The sequence below is a fragment of the Vigna angularis genome, chromosome 10 (assembly GCF_016808095.1).
Source record: "Vigna angularis cultivar LongXiaoDou No.4 chromosome 10, ASM1680809v1, whole genome shotgun sequence".
Lineage (NCBI taxonomy): Eukaryota > Viridiplantae > Streptophyta > Magnoliopsida > Fabales > Fabaceae > Vigna > Vigna angularis.
The window spans coordinates 29,544,453-29,558,553 of NC_068979.1; the positions used below are offsets into that span (position 1 = coordinate 29,544,453).

At 32.1% G+C, this 14,101-nt stretch overlaps 2 protein-coding genes across 4 annotated transcripts; both read right to left on the minus strand.

Moving 5' to 3' along the window:
• Positions 1-860: 860 nt before the first annotated feature.
• LOC108323501 (probable pectinesterase 29) lies at positions 861-4,090 on the minus strand. Its single transcript, XM_017555978.2, has 5 exons — positions 3,855-4,090; positions 2,959-3,118; positions 1,980-2,186; positions 1,662-1,909; positions 861-1,020 (listed from the first exon to the last, which is right to left on the minus strand). Exons 1-5 carry the CDS (start codon positions 4,088-4,090, stop codon positions 861-863), a joined length of 1,011 nt encoding a protein of 336 aa, XP_017411467.2.
• A 1,432-nt stretch (positions 4,091-5,522) lies between these two features.
• On the minus strand, positions 5,523-12,585 carry LOC108323498 (histidine kinase 4). 3 transcript variants are annotated; one of them, XM_017555972.2, is made up of 12 exons: positions 12,306-12,585; positions 11,185-11,609; positions 10,767-11,000; positions 10,520-10,689; positions 9,894-10,112; positions 9,617-9,803; positions 9,476-9,527; positions 9,136-9,365; positions 8,845-8,943; positions 7,907-8,619; positions 6,773-7,264; positions 5,523-6,238 (listed from the first exon to the last, which is right to left on the minus strand). In XM_017555972.2, exons 2-12 carry the CDS (start codon positions 11,524-11,526, stop codon positions 6,004-6,006), a joined length of 2,973 nt encoding a protein of 990 aa, XP_017411461.2. In that variant the 5' UTR covers positions 11,527-11,609; positions 12,306-12,585; the 3' UTR covers positions 5,523-6,003. The 3 variants fall into 3 exon arrangements, with proteins under 3 accessions (XP_017411461.2, XP_017411462.2, XP_052725094.1); XM_017555973.2 differs by lacking the exon at positions 12,306-12,585 and adding an exon at positions 11,772-12,289; XM_052869134.1 differs by lacking the exon at positions 12,306-12,585 and having other exon boundaries at positions 11,185-11,756.
• Positions 12,586-14,101: the final 1,516 nt, after the last annotated feature.

A 14,101-nucleotide genomic window follows, 5' to 3' on the forward strand; every position in this document is an offset into this window, starting at 1 on the left:
AACTTTTTGTGATCACAATCCAAATATGTAATTCACACCAATATGAATGGACCACTTTAATTAACAAAAATTCAACTTAATTAATTCAAAAATAAATATAAAAACCAAACTAATCAAACGGATCAAATTACTAATTTTGTAATATGCATATAAAAGTGAGATCTTACATCTTAATTATTCAAGTATATTTTTTTTAAAAAAAATATTTTTAAATGATATACTTGCTTTTTATATAAAAAAATATTATTAAATATTGTTTTAATTATTATAAAATTCATGATTTTGATTTTGATCTTTATAAGAAAATTCCTATATTTTTCATTTCTATAAAAATAAATATTTTTAATTCTTATGAAATTTAGTTTTAGTCTCTTCAAACTATTTTTATTTCTCGAAATTTTGAAATTAATACTTTTAGTCTTTACAGATAAATTAAATTCAAAAGTTTATAAACGTATCATATGTTAACATTATCATCACAAATTAGTAAGCGCCACTTTGAAATAACAACTTTACTCTCTTTTTTTCATTAGCACATAAACACGTAATTAGTATCACATAATAATATGAATGAAAATAATAATTTCCAATTTCGGAAAGAAATTACATAAATCAAAATCAAAACTGGTTAATTTGATTTAGGAAGTAAGAAAAAAAATATATAAATAAGCCAAACTGAACTAATCAATGATAAAATTTTCATTTTATTGGAAAAATATGACATGGATTTGAGACAAATTATAAAACACAAACCCAATCACACTAATAAAGCTATATATACATAAAAGGTAAATACATTATTGAATTAAAAAATTTAATTAAGTTTTTTGTATAACAAGATTGGTGAAATCATTTTTGCATTAGAATGGTTGTTTCTGAAGCCAGCCATCAGTGTCAATGAACTTGGTGCTTGTCATATTCTGAATTGTTTCTAAATCCAACTTATTGGTCCAACTCACTCTTTGAGAAGTGTCAGAACCAGGCCCAAAGTTCCCATACTCTGCAAATGTTATGCCACTCCTGCAAATTTTTATACCCAAACCATTATATATAGAAAAACGTTCTTTTAATAATTTTTTTTACAACTTTTTTACATCATCTACGTGGTACATTTCGTTGAATTCATTTCCAATAATTTTTAAAATAAATTCAAATAAATCAATAAAATAATAACACATTATCTATTATTAAAAAATTATTATGAAAAGTTACTAATATTTGTTGGGAGAGGTTCGACACACACATAGAACTCCACACATGATAAGATATTGTCCGCTTTGGGCCAAGCCCTCACGGGTTTGCTTTTGGTACCACTCCAAAAGGCCTCTTATCATTGGAGATATCTATGTGTATATAAACCTTTGACCAGTCCTTATTTTACTCAATGTGGAACTTTGTTTGCACTCCAACAATATTATCAGAACTCCAACAATATTATCAGAGTTCATATATATATATATATATATATATATAAATAAAAGATGTGTGAGAGAATAGAAAAAAATTGACCATGACTCATCTAAATTTTTTATATTCATTTAATATTATTTTTTTTTATCTTTTACTTTTTTTTTTCTTGAAAAAATTATGTTTTCATCTTATATTATATCAAATGAACGTAAAAATGTGTCGTAATAATATTACTCGGAATAGAAACATACTCGTTTGGAGCAAATTTCCATGCATCCCAACCAGCAGGTTGTATAACGTTGGAGAAGTTGGTCTTGTAAAACAAAACCCTAGCATGACTTCTCCATGGCCTCCCCAAGTAAGTTGTTCCATTTCCAAAGACATGAGAATCAATGAAAACAAAGCCATTTTCGTCTTGTGAATGTGTTCTCCCTTGTGCTGTGATGAATCCTGGTAACCCAGGATCTAGTGCTCCACCAATCACAGATATGGAACACCTCTGCCAACAACATATTCATCAAACAATTTTTCTATGATATATAACACTTAATTATTAATATTATTGTTACCTCAAATAATGATTGGCCTGCACCGAAGATAAAATCAATGGCACCTTGAATGGTGCAAAGCTTGTAGTAATGTCTTCCTCTGTCGTCCCATAAAGTGTCTTGCAAACCGAAGAAACCAACTCTCAAAAAGTAAGACTTGTCTCCACTCACCATTGCTGCCACAGCAGGCTTAATGGCTTTACTGTTTATTGGGTTGTTGTATGAATTCTGTTCATTAAAGACAAAGCTTAAACAAAAAGAAACAAAAAAAAATATATTTTTAACAACTTTTTTTTACAACCCTTTTACAATAATGATAATTTATAATTAGTGTATTTCAAATATATAAATTAATAAAATAGTAACTTTGTCAAAAAAATTGTTAAAAAATTATTAAAATATTATGATGACGACGAAAATTTCATATCACAGTAATACTAATTTAATAAGATAAGTTAACATTTTTAATTCACCAACTTTTTAATAAATATCATTATTATATAATTTTGTGAAAACAAAAAATTAATCTTTATATTTAAATTTCAATATTTAATTACAATTTTCACTATAACAACTAAAGATGTATCTTTTTCTAAAAGAAAAATCGGCAAACCATTAGTTATTAACTTTTCTAATAAATAAAAGAAATGAGTTTTTTTTTTCTTCGTAGAAAAAGACACAAGGTAGGATTTTCAATTCATAACATCATTGATTCATTGACCTAGGTAAAAGTAAGCAAATATCATAATATTTAATAGACTATTCCATGCCTAATAATATGTATTTATCTCTCTTAAATATACATGAATTGAGAAAATTATCACCAAATATTTGGCTATCATGGCTTAAATAAGGAAAAATATTAAAAAAATCATAAATAACTAAATCAAAATTTAAAGGCACGGGAATAATTTAATTAAGGAAAAGGAAAATAAAGAGGCAATAATATTAATTTAACCTAAAAAGAGCAAAAATGAAAGAGTAGATAGAACATTCTTACCCTAAAGCTCATGGATTTGACAACAACGTTGTCAGCCATGGCTACAAACGTAGGACTCTGTGAGGTATTATCATGGTCATCCCACTCAACAAAAGTTCTTCTCTTTCCCTCTCCTTTCAATATGATGTAAGGCTTATCATAAGGAATCTTCACTTTTTCTCTGAAATAAAAACAACATAAAAGCATTCCCATTAATCCAGGGATTCACACAATCAACAAAATTATTAATTATAGTATCATCACACCCTAATTACACCATAAAAATATTCATGTACTAATGCAAGAAATGATGAACGTATATATAGTACGGTGTATTATGCTAACAGTATAACACTGATATTATACATTAATTTGTTAATTTTTTTTATATCATATATATAGTGCTGCTTGTCCATTTTATTTTGTTAGAAAATCTACCAATAAAAAACAAGATAATGCCACTTTATATATATATATATATATATATATATATATATATATATATATATATATGCCATTTTAAGTTTTAAAATTTCACAATGGAATGTTTTATTGATGTTATTAATGAATAATCTTCACACACAAAATTTGAGTGACCATATCTTGTAGGGTCTCTCTTCTTTTTCTTAATTATATTTTTCTCATTTAGTAAATTTAATAATTTACAAAGACATTAAGCCTATCACTTACCTTTACAGATTGTAGGATGAGATTTACGTCAATTTTTATATTTAAATTTGATTTATCATGCAAAAACTTTAACACGAAGACGTAAAGATCACATAAATAAATAAAATAGTTATAAAAATGTAAATTTTTGTATTTTTTTAAGAAAAAAGAGAGTAAAAAGTAAGATAATATTAAATAAATATAAAAAATTTAGGTGTGTGAAATAACTTTTTTTATAGTTTTTTTACCTATAGGTACCAGCCTTCACCATGATGGAAACCCAATACATGTTCTGAGAAGGGACTGAATCAATGGCAGATTGTATTGTGGTGAAGTTTCCATGCCCTGATTGATCCACCAATATTGACCAGTAAGCTAACTGTTTTCTTCCAACTTTTCTCAAAAACTGACCATTAGCTTCTTCTACTCTCAAACCCACCAAGACAAATATCACACACACAGAGCAGCACCAACCAAAAGTCATGGTGATGAACCAAAGAGAAAACAATTAAGCAAGCAAAAATTAAGAAGATAAAGGAAAAACCCTCACATATAAGAACTTGTATGATATCTGTATATTTAAAGGCCAAAATATCAGTAGTGTGTTATGAAGAGAACTTCTGGAATCAATCAAACATGTTTAACTTTGATGTTATGAAAGTTTACCTAATTTGGTGCATTTGCCATTTTGGTTTCCCATTGTGTGATCACATCTTTAAGTCAATGATATGTTGCTAATTAAGCCTGATTAGGGCCGGCCAAAAGCAACTAAAAGGTAGTGTCCCAATGTGGGAGAATCTGTCATGTTAGGTAATGTTCATATCTTTTGACACAAACTTTGAAAAAGATCATTTTTTTTCATTTTTTTCTGCACCCATATGTTTTTTTTTAACTAATCTCACTTTCTGTAACTCATACTTATTGGAAGGTTTTGTCAAATAAAATAAAGGCTTGAAATTGGATGAAAATTTGACTTCAAATTTCATCTGAAAGAAAAGAGTTTAAAGATAAAATATTAGCTTGAGAAAGTTGCATTTGGACCAGAAATGGTAACTGAAAATTGACTTTACTTTCTCTTTCTCTCTTTCCTTCTTTAAGTTGTTGATATCAAAGGTCAATAACTGCTAACAAACTTTCTTCTATAACTTTGATTTGGTCTTTTGTTTGTAAAATTGCTGTTTTTTTTTCTTCACTGCATTCTAACACTTCTTTACAAATGATGTTCACCTAATTAGTTAAATTAGGAAAAAAAATTCAATACATATTAATATATTTGACTTTAGTACCATTCCCCTCTATCAGGTGCATTTGCACCAGAATTTTCTCACTGACTATCTTATAAAATCATGCAATTAGAGAACAGAAAATGAAAACACTATTATACCTAACCATGGCATTCGTGCATCACTCAAGTGTTTGGCAAATACGTGGCAAAACATCAAGGGAAAGAGAAGTCCAAATAATGATTTAATTCTATTTAATTCTATATATAGGGATAATACCATGATCATATTAGCTCATTCACACAAAAAATAATTAAATACTCATATTTACTATTCATATATATCAATTAAAAATATTTATTTCATATTTATTACAGCTTTTATCCTGATATATTCATAAATATAATGGTCAAGTCAATTCTATAAAAATCCACTTCATATATTTTTTTCAGCCTACTCTTTTCTACAAATTTGATTAACATTATTTCAAACTGGTAATCAAAACACATTTAATCTGAACTTATCACTTTTCCTGCTGCTTCTTATTCCAATCATACTAACTAATGTAAATCTGCAAATTCTTTTACACTAAAACTTTAGCAAGTCTTGAATTTTTTGTATTGTTCCTCAACTGTGCTCTCAAAATACACTCTTCAGCACCAAAACTGCATGTAAATGAATAATTACTTGAACTTGATATAAATAAATAATGATTTGTTTAACAAACAAAACTGTCATTTGGCCTTTTTTCCATGCACCAAAGATATTCTACACTAAACATAAGCAGACAAGTTTAGACATCAGTGACCAAATCTATTACATGATACCTTTACATAAAAAGCTATTGCTTTTGAAAAGCCTTATAAATGATGGGTGGGGAAGTAATAATATAAGGGAAAAAACATTGAATTTACATAATTTCACTCGTACCCTACCCATAATCTGTACACAATTGGGGGGTGTAGCGTGGTATACATTTACTCTAACAATACCAAACTGTAGCAGTTAGTATGATCCCTCATCAATGAACTCAAATATGTTGAGAAAACAAGTGTTACTCCATCAAAGCACAAGAACAAGTTACATGCAACATGTGAAGAAAGTTGTAGTAGCAATCAAACTAAAATGTGTTGTCTCCAATCTTCTAGTTGGTTGCCAAGTAAGAAGCACATTGTTATGAGTCTGAGATGGTCTTTGTTTTGAAAAACTTTGCAACTTCCTGATACAGATTCTCTTCCTCGAATGGCTTTGATACATATCCATCCATGCCACGTTTCAAGCACTCATCATATGTAGCATGGATCACATCAGCTGTCATGGCCAATATAGGCACATGCCACTCACTCCCATTCTTCATCTCCTCATTTGCCTTGCTCTCCATCATCCGAATTTGGCTAGTTGCTTGAAATCTGCAGAATGTGTAAAAACAGTTATTTGTTTCCATGAATTAGAACATATTCTTCTCCTCTGCATTGAGGACTGCTTACAAGTTTGAACAAACCAAGATATAGACAAAATTGAGATTTTTACTTTGACATAATATGTAACAAAAGTCTTATATCTAAGAGATCTTAAGGATGTAATAAACATTAAATGCTATTGAGTAACTTCCAGGGCAAGAGTAGCCATGAACACTTCATGCATTTTATCATTTGAAACATGTAATAGGTCTGAGAAAGGATTTCCTAAGAAGAGACATCATTAAAAAACACCAGTTCAAACTCATAAGAAATTGATACCGCCTCCATTCCAAACCTTAAGACAATGGATTTATGGATCTTCTACCTTATATGTTGTTCATTTTTACTTAATGTGAGACTTAGACTCATACTCAGATTCCCAACAATATGGATCTACAATTTTCTAAGTACTTCAGTATAAATAATTTTAACATGTAATAAAGCATGAAAAGAAGATATAACAGTCAATATAAATATGCATACCCATCCATTTCTGGCATTTGAATGTCCATGAAGCAAGCATCAAAATTGTGAGGCAATTGCAGCATTTCAAGTGCTGCTTTGCCACTTTCTGCACACTTCACATCAGCTCCAAACTTTTTCAGAGCACCTGCAGCAACCCTTCGGTTTACCCCATTGTCATCAACCACCAAGATTTTCTTTCCATAGAGAAGGCTGTGTAGAAAAGCAGAACCATTCGGCATGTCTTTCCCTAGCTGCCTCTTCTTCCCCATCCCCAAAACTTGCTGAAGACAAGCAGCCACCATACTAGCTCTCAGGGGCTTCATGATCACAGTATCAGTGAAACCCATGGCCTTCGCTTTATCAAATTCAATGTTACTAATATTGGTTGCCAGAAGGATCATTTTAGGTATCTTAAACATGTGACCATTCTGTTTCCACATATTGAAAATCCCATCTTCTCCAGATATCCACGTGTCCTTCTCAACCATGATAATATCTGGCAGGAACATTCTGCCACATCCAAGTAGTTTCACTAGTGAATGAACTCAACCATGCAACTTGAGCAAAAAAATTTGTAATAGCACATCTTCTCAATATGTAGTAAAAAAATAGTCACAAGCAATTTGAGAATATAACTTACAAGAATAATAAAAGCCATAAGAATGAAAAACTAAAAGTAACAGACACAAACAAGAAATATGTCTTTGATTTTAAATTGAAGACAACTGAAACATAACCAATAGAAATTTAAAACCCCACTAAGAATATCCATATTGAAACTTGCCAATTGAGTCATGATGACTATGCCAATACATTATTGAACACAATGAGGCACCAAAGCTCGGCATCACTGACAAATTGCTTCTTAAAACCAATTGGCATTTAACAAATTTGCTCACTAGATATATATAAGGCACACCCAGTAATTAAGGTAAGCCATGTGAGAGTTTCAACAATAACACCCTGATAAAACTGCAGAATGTGTTTAAAATTGCATAGTCAGTATAAAAACCTTTTTTAAAACCACAAGCATGTGTTGAGAACAATATAAAAATGTTGACATCACTGTAGTTCATTGTCACTTTCAGTTTCTTCATAATTAACACCAACTCTATCCAAAAAAAAAAATAAAGAAGGAAAAATAGAACTTACCCTGAGTCCAGAGAACCACTTTTACCATATAAAGCAACAGCCTTACTGATGCTATTTTCAACCTTAACTAGTATACCTAGTCTCTTCAAATGGTATCTAGTCACAGCAGCTCTAACAGGTTTTCCATCAACAACGATGACTTTCAGCCCTCTAAAACTTGAAGGAAGATCTTCCAAATTTTTCTTCATGTCAGTAACCGGACCTTTCTTAAATCTTCCACAAACTGCAGTAAACGAGAAAGTGCTCCCAATCTGGGGTCGGCTTATGAAGTTTATCTTACCACCCATCAGTTCAACCAGACATTTGCTGATACTCAAGCCAATACCAGTACCCCCATAATTTCGTGAAGTTGAGCTGTCAGCCTGCACAAAAGGCATGAATATCCTATCCTGAGCTGAAAAAGGGATTCCAATTCCTGTGTCTTCCACACACACCCTCAATGTGACTTGTTCAGATGTTTCACAAGTAGCCACCATTTCTCTTGAAGAATCAAGGCAACATTTTTCATCACCAATTAGGAGCTTAAAATTATCCCAGCTGTTCCGTTCGTCAGCTGCTTCACGTCCACTTAAGGTTTTGAAATGATAATCATCAGATATAAGGAAAACTTCATCTGATTCTCCATTCAGAAAAGTCTCATGTTTTCCATTCATTATGCACTTTCTATTGTCCCCTAGATGGACTTTGACAAATATATGTCCGTGTTCAGTGAACTGCAAGACGTGCAAATTTGTTTAGTATTAACAAGTACCTTGTGATTCAAATCAATGAATGCAATGGAGCGAATGAATATGAAGGATTTGAGAACTAAGATCATTGCTCTCTTCCTCACTAGCCAGCTAAGAAGAAAGAAAAAGCTAAATCTAAAAGTAAGAAAACTAAATGACGTTTCCGAATGCAAATAACATCAGACAGATAAACTTCGAAATTCCACCTACTTTTACAGAATTGCCAACAAGATTTGTTATTATTTGTCTGAATCTCCCAGGATCTCCCATGACAATATCCGGTACTTTATCAGAAACAAACACAGCCAGCTTTACTTCCACAATCAAAGTACAGGTTGAGGATCAGCATGAGCATCAAGAACATGAACATCCAATGGCATAACACCCCCAAAAGAAGTTCATCAGTAAAAAAAAAACAAAAGAATGGTGAAATTCTATAACTTAGAAAGAGAAAAACAATCTTGAGCTATTTGTAGTAGGATAATCAACAATTAAGCATACCTCTAAACCTTTGTGTCTAGATTTCTCAGAGAAAAGGGAAAGAACATCATCAAGTATGGAACGAAGATCAAATGGAACAGCCTCCAGCTCTAACTTGCCAGCTTCGATTTTAGCTCTGTCCAGCACCTCATTTATTAATGTTATCAGTGCCTTTCCACATGCCTGAGCAGTCTGAGCATAATCCCGTTGGGTTGAACTCAATTCTGTATCTAGAAGCAGAGCAAGCATTCCTGCAGTAATTTGGAGTTAAATGGCATCATCATCTTCAATGGAAAAATGCAAGTTATGATAGCATATATCACATTTTGTCAACAAGATAGAGGAAGACTCTTGAAGTTACCTAAGATACCATTCATGGGTGTTCTAATTTCATGAGAGACCGTAGCTAGAAACTGAAATTGAAAACATAATTTAGGTTACTGTGATCAGAAAGCAATCCTTAAAATAATGAACCATGATAACAATATGTAAGGAAAATTACCTGGGACTTGGCAACGTGGGCTGATTCTGCTCGAACTTTCAGTTCCTGCATTTCATGGAAATCATCTTCCACTTTGACAATATGATTTCCAGCACCATATAAAATGTACCCCACTAATATAAGAATCACAAAGAATAGAAATGCCGTGGTAACAGCAATCCAATTTGTTGGTGCCTTCTGATGGTACCTATTCAAAGTTTTGATGATAACTATCTCTTGACAAGTGAAAATATTGAAGCTCCTGACAGAAAAAAGCACAGCAGCCAGAAGCACCTACCTACATATCATTTGATGTTTCCTGAATGGGTCTCCAAAATCAAGCTTGCTTTCATGGGCAAGAGACATATCACCTTCTTCATAGGGCTTTCCATACATTATTAGTGGATTAGTATAGTTTGTGATATCATATACATTCACCAAGATTGCTTGGTTACCAGCAAGTTGTCCAAGTAAATTCTCAACAAGGGACTCAACATCAAAGGATCCTCCAACATATCTGATGTCCATTAGAAATTTATTCAATAAATTGGAACACTACTAGTTTACATTAAACATAAAGCCACACATGTACCCTGGCAGTTACATACATAACTGAATTCAATTCAAATTTAGTTCATTAAAATACCCATACTAGAGGAACAATTTAATAATTAGCATGATTTGTGATCAAATGGAAAAAGAAGCAGCAAGGGCTTTCAGATGTGGTAACATTTTATACAATTACAGATTTGTGGTGAAAAAATTAGTACATTGGCACTTGTCACCACTTTTTTCATCATTATTTAGGCTACGAAAACAACACATGCAGAACAACAATAGCTATATCCAGATGAAACAAAGAATTGCCAAGATTATCACAAAAGCAAACTTGAAAAATAAAGTAGAAGAGAAACTAGAGCCCACCCTGCAGTTGCTTCGATGCGTTCTTCCACTGTTGGCTTCTGAGGGAGCTTGGACTTGTACACAGGAAATGTTAAAACCACACCAAGATGGTGAGAACCCAACAGCCTGAAAGGGCTCGTCAGAACTGCTTTCCCAGTGGCTCTAGCCCTTAAAATGTTTTCTCGGTCCTCCTGAACCATGAAAAAAAACAAATTTTGAAATGTGAATAGGACAAAATAAAGTAATGTTCATAAGAGTTGTATTCTACCTGTCCAGACATCATATCAAGAGACTCAAGATATGAGAGAGTTTCTTGTGCAAATATCACCGGGGCATACTCATCTCTAACCAGTGAAGACTTCTCTTCCATTGTCTTTATAACCCATCCATGTTCTTTCTCAAATCTCTCTCTCTCAGATTTAACAACTCTTTGTGCATATGCCACACCACTCAGTAATGGCCGTTCAAATGCTGTCCGGGCTGTATACTCGGCAAAGGTTTCCTATTTTATAATGAACAATGAAGGTCAAGATGTATGCAAATGGATGGAGTTATTTACACAGTATGAACTAGATGTACAAGTATGAAAACCCCAAATAGTCTTTCATTTCTTTCAAACTATTTCACAAATTATCATGCTTACCTCGTATCAAATAAAAAATTAGAGCAGAAGAATAAGCAATAACCTGGTCAATGGCAGAAGGGTATCTGTAGTAATGGAAGGTTGAAACGAGGATGGCAAGGGCATGGACATGGTTAACACTAACACTAAACTGATCCTGTAGCATTCTTGCCCTTTGATCACAGAGGCTACCCAGCACCTCCTTCCTTCTGACTTTAGTGTCATCATCCATTTTGCTAAAGATGCACCAACTTATCAAAGCCATTAGAAGGATCCACAGCAGCAAGAACTTTGGAAGCCAAGCTCTATGAGCCTGAATGAAAGTGTACTTTCTTTTAGACCCCATTTGATCATACAACCTCAAAGCCACAGGATGGTGGCTCTGCATCTTCAAACTAAGACCCATCAGCAAGAAATTCACACTCTGCCTAGTTTTCCTGAGCTGCTATGTTGTGTTATTCCCCAGCTGCCCTGCTGCCCCCTTCATATCTATATTTAGAGAAGCCCCAACAAAAGAAATTTATATAGTTAGTGCTCACATAGGATGTTAACTTTCTTTAAAGTTATGACAAAATTACAGACACTTTTCTCTGGCTGTGCTAGAAAAGAAAAAGGGAAACAGAAGCAAACTCCATGTAAAAGCATCATTACAGCATTGTTTTTCGTGATCCAAAACATCAGAAAGGGCAAGCACAAACACACCAAGCATGATGAAGGATTGACCAATTGCCTCTCTTTCTCTCTCCTAACAAGCAAAACCCACTTCAAAAACCACCAAGACAAAAAGAAACATGGAAAAAGAAACAAAACCCAGAATTAAAAGAAGAAAACTTTCCAAGCTCAGAAACAAGCATGGGTCTCAAAAGATGGAAAAACAGCTCAAATTCCAAAGAGCCACCACCTCCCTCACCCCCATCTCTCTCCTCCCCTACACCCAAACACTTGGCCTTGTCTCACACTAGTGCTGAGGATCACATTAAAAAACACAGGAGAACTCTAACCAATAATCATGCTATGTAGGCGTGAAACTTGTTCACACTCCCTCTTGCATATAATATTCCAAGCAGGGACACTGACCCCAAAACACAAACACACACAAACCAATGAAAGAGAGAGAGACATAGATAACAGTAATGGGGTTTTGTAGAAAGAAAGAAATACAAATAATGCTTACGTTTTGTTTACCTGTAACAGGAAAGAAAGGGTGGCTGTACAATGAACCATAGGAACCAAGTTTTATTTGGTCCAACTCTGTCTCTCAGTCTAGTCTACACACTGCTGCTTTTTATTTTATGCCCTTTTTATGCTACTTTTCTCTGTTGACACTTTTTTATTTATATTAACAGATAAGAAAAGATCGAATTTTTAGGATTTCCCTTGATACGCTCTTGTCTCCCATGAGCTTCACAATAATAAAAAACACAAAAATCATTAATTAACACATTAGTCTACTACTCTGATCACTACTAGCCCTAATTTTTCTCTTTTTCTTTCTTGTGGCAACTTTCATTTTCCTTTTGTTTTTTTTTTCGTCTTTCTATTATTGGCACTAACACTAATGCACTTCACACCAACTATGTTTCCCCGTTCTCAGTTTTCATTGCTGAGGATAGAAACTGAGAATAGAAAAAAGAAAAACACCATGTTCCAAGGATGGTGGAAAAAGCTTAAAAAAAAACAACCTTTGTTGACCACTGATAGAAAAAAACTTAACCAACCACTTTTTTTGTGTCTCTTTCTTTCTGATGCCTATTGCTTAATACTCAAGAATGCAAATTCTTCTGTATGGACCATAAGGGGTTTTCTGATTCTTAAAATGAATCATTTTTTTGTCTCACCTGGTCACTCTATCACTTTCTTTCTCTGTTTTCTTACCTTTTTGTGTGTCCAAATTTGAGGGTTTGCAACACAGAAAAGAGATAAATGAAAAAAAGGGGAAAAAAGAAAAAACTGAAGTGGCGTTCACAAATCTGGGTGATAATGACATGGCGACCAGGCAGGGATTTTATTCTCAAGTAGATTACCGGAACTGCCCTTCGTTGAATGTTTAATCCCATGAATACCCTTCCTAGATAATTACGAATTATCTGCTGTCAGCTAATAATGTTTTGGACTATCCCAACCAATCAAGCCATTTTCAGCACATGTCAATAACTAATTCTTCAAGATTTAATATATTAAATAATTTAACATTAAATTAACTATGTATTTTATTTAGATGAATTCATTAAACATATTAAATCATAATTAATATATATATATATATATAATAGTACAATTTCCAATGCATGACAATTTTTAAAGTGTGAGGAAGAATATAAAGAAGAATGAGTATATTAATTTGAGTAGATTTAGAGCTACAGATACTTTTTTTTTCCGAGATTTGAAAACCAAAATAAGTAGATTTGAGGTGAAGTTTGTGAAATTTTATAAGTAATTGGATCAATGTGATAAATAAAAATAATTAATACATAGAAATTAGACATTATCAAAATGTCTTTGTGGTAAATGTAATTTAATTTGACTTTTAATTAGTTAAAATTAACTTTTTTAGAAAAGAGTATGATAATAGGGAAGAAAATATTATTTTATCATAATAAATAAAAGTTCTTAATGTATTTGTTATAAAAAAAATGTTCAATATTTTTTGTGAATATTATTTTTTGACATATTTAATTAAATACCAATTTAATAATAAATTGAAAAATTTATGTATTTGATTATTAGTGAATAATAGTGATTATTATTTTGATTAATTTAAATAAAAGTGTAAAAAATAATAGAAAGAATAATGACCCATTGAAATTGTTAATACTGCAATGATAACAACACGTGAAAGTAATAAAGTTCAAATTTGGTATTACATATTATTGAAGTGAAAGGTAAAGTTCAAATTTTATATTACATGTTATTGAAGTGAAAGGCAAATATCCAAACAAAACATGATTTAAGCTAAAGATATTTGAGTAATAAAAATCATT

Excerpts from the sequence above, each read along its gene's own strand:
- LOC108323501 (XM_017555978.2), bottom strand. The coding sequence starts at position 4,090 with ATGACTTTTGGTTGGTGCTGCTCTGTGTGTGTGATATTTGTCTTGGTG. Across the intron at positions 3,119-3,854 it reads GTGAAGGCTGGTACCTATAG|AGAAAAAGTGAAGATTCCTT; the intron begins GTAAAAAAACTA and ends TTTTTATTTCAG. Across the intron at positions 1,021-1,661 it reads TGGAAATTTGCTCCAAACGA|GAGTGGCATAACATTTGCAG; the intron begins GTATGTTTCTAT and ends AAAAATTTGCAG.
- LOC108323498 (XM_017555972.2), bottom strand. The coding sequence starts at position 11,526 with ATGGGTCTTAGTTTGAAGATGCAGAGCCACCATCCTGTGGCTTTGAGG. Across the intron at positions 9,528-9,616 it reads CCCACGTTGCCAAGTCCCAG|TTTCTAGCTACGGTCTCTCA; the intron begins GTAATTTTCCTT and ends TTTCAATTTCAG. Across the intron at positions 7,265-7,906 it reads AGTGGTTCTCTGGACTCAGG|AATGTTCCTGCCAGATATTA; the intron begins GTAAGTTCTATT and ends TGGATGTGGCAG.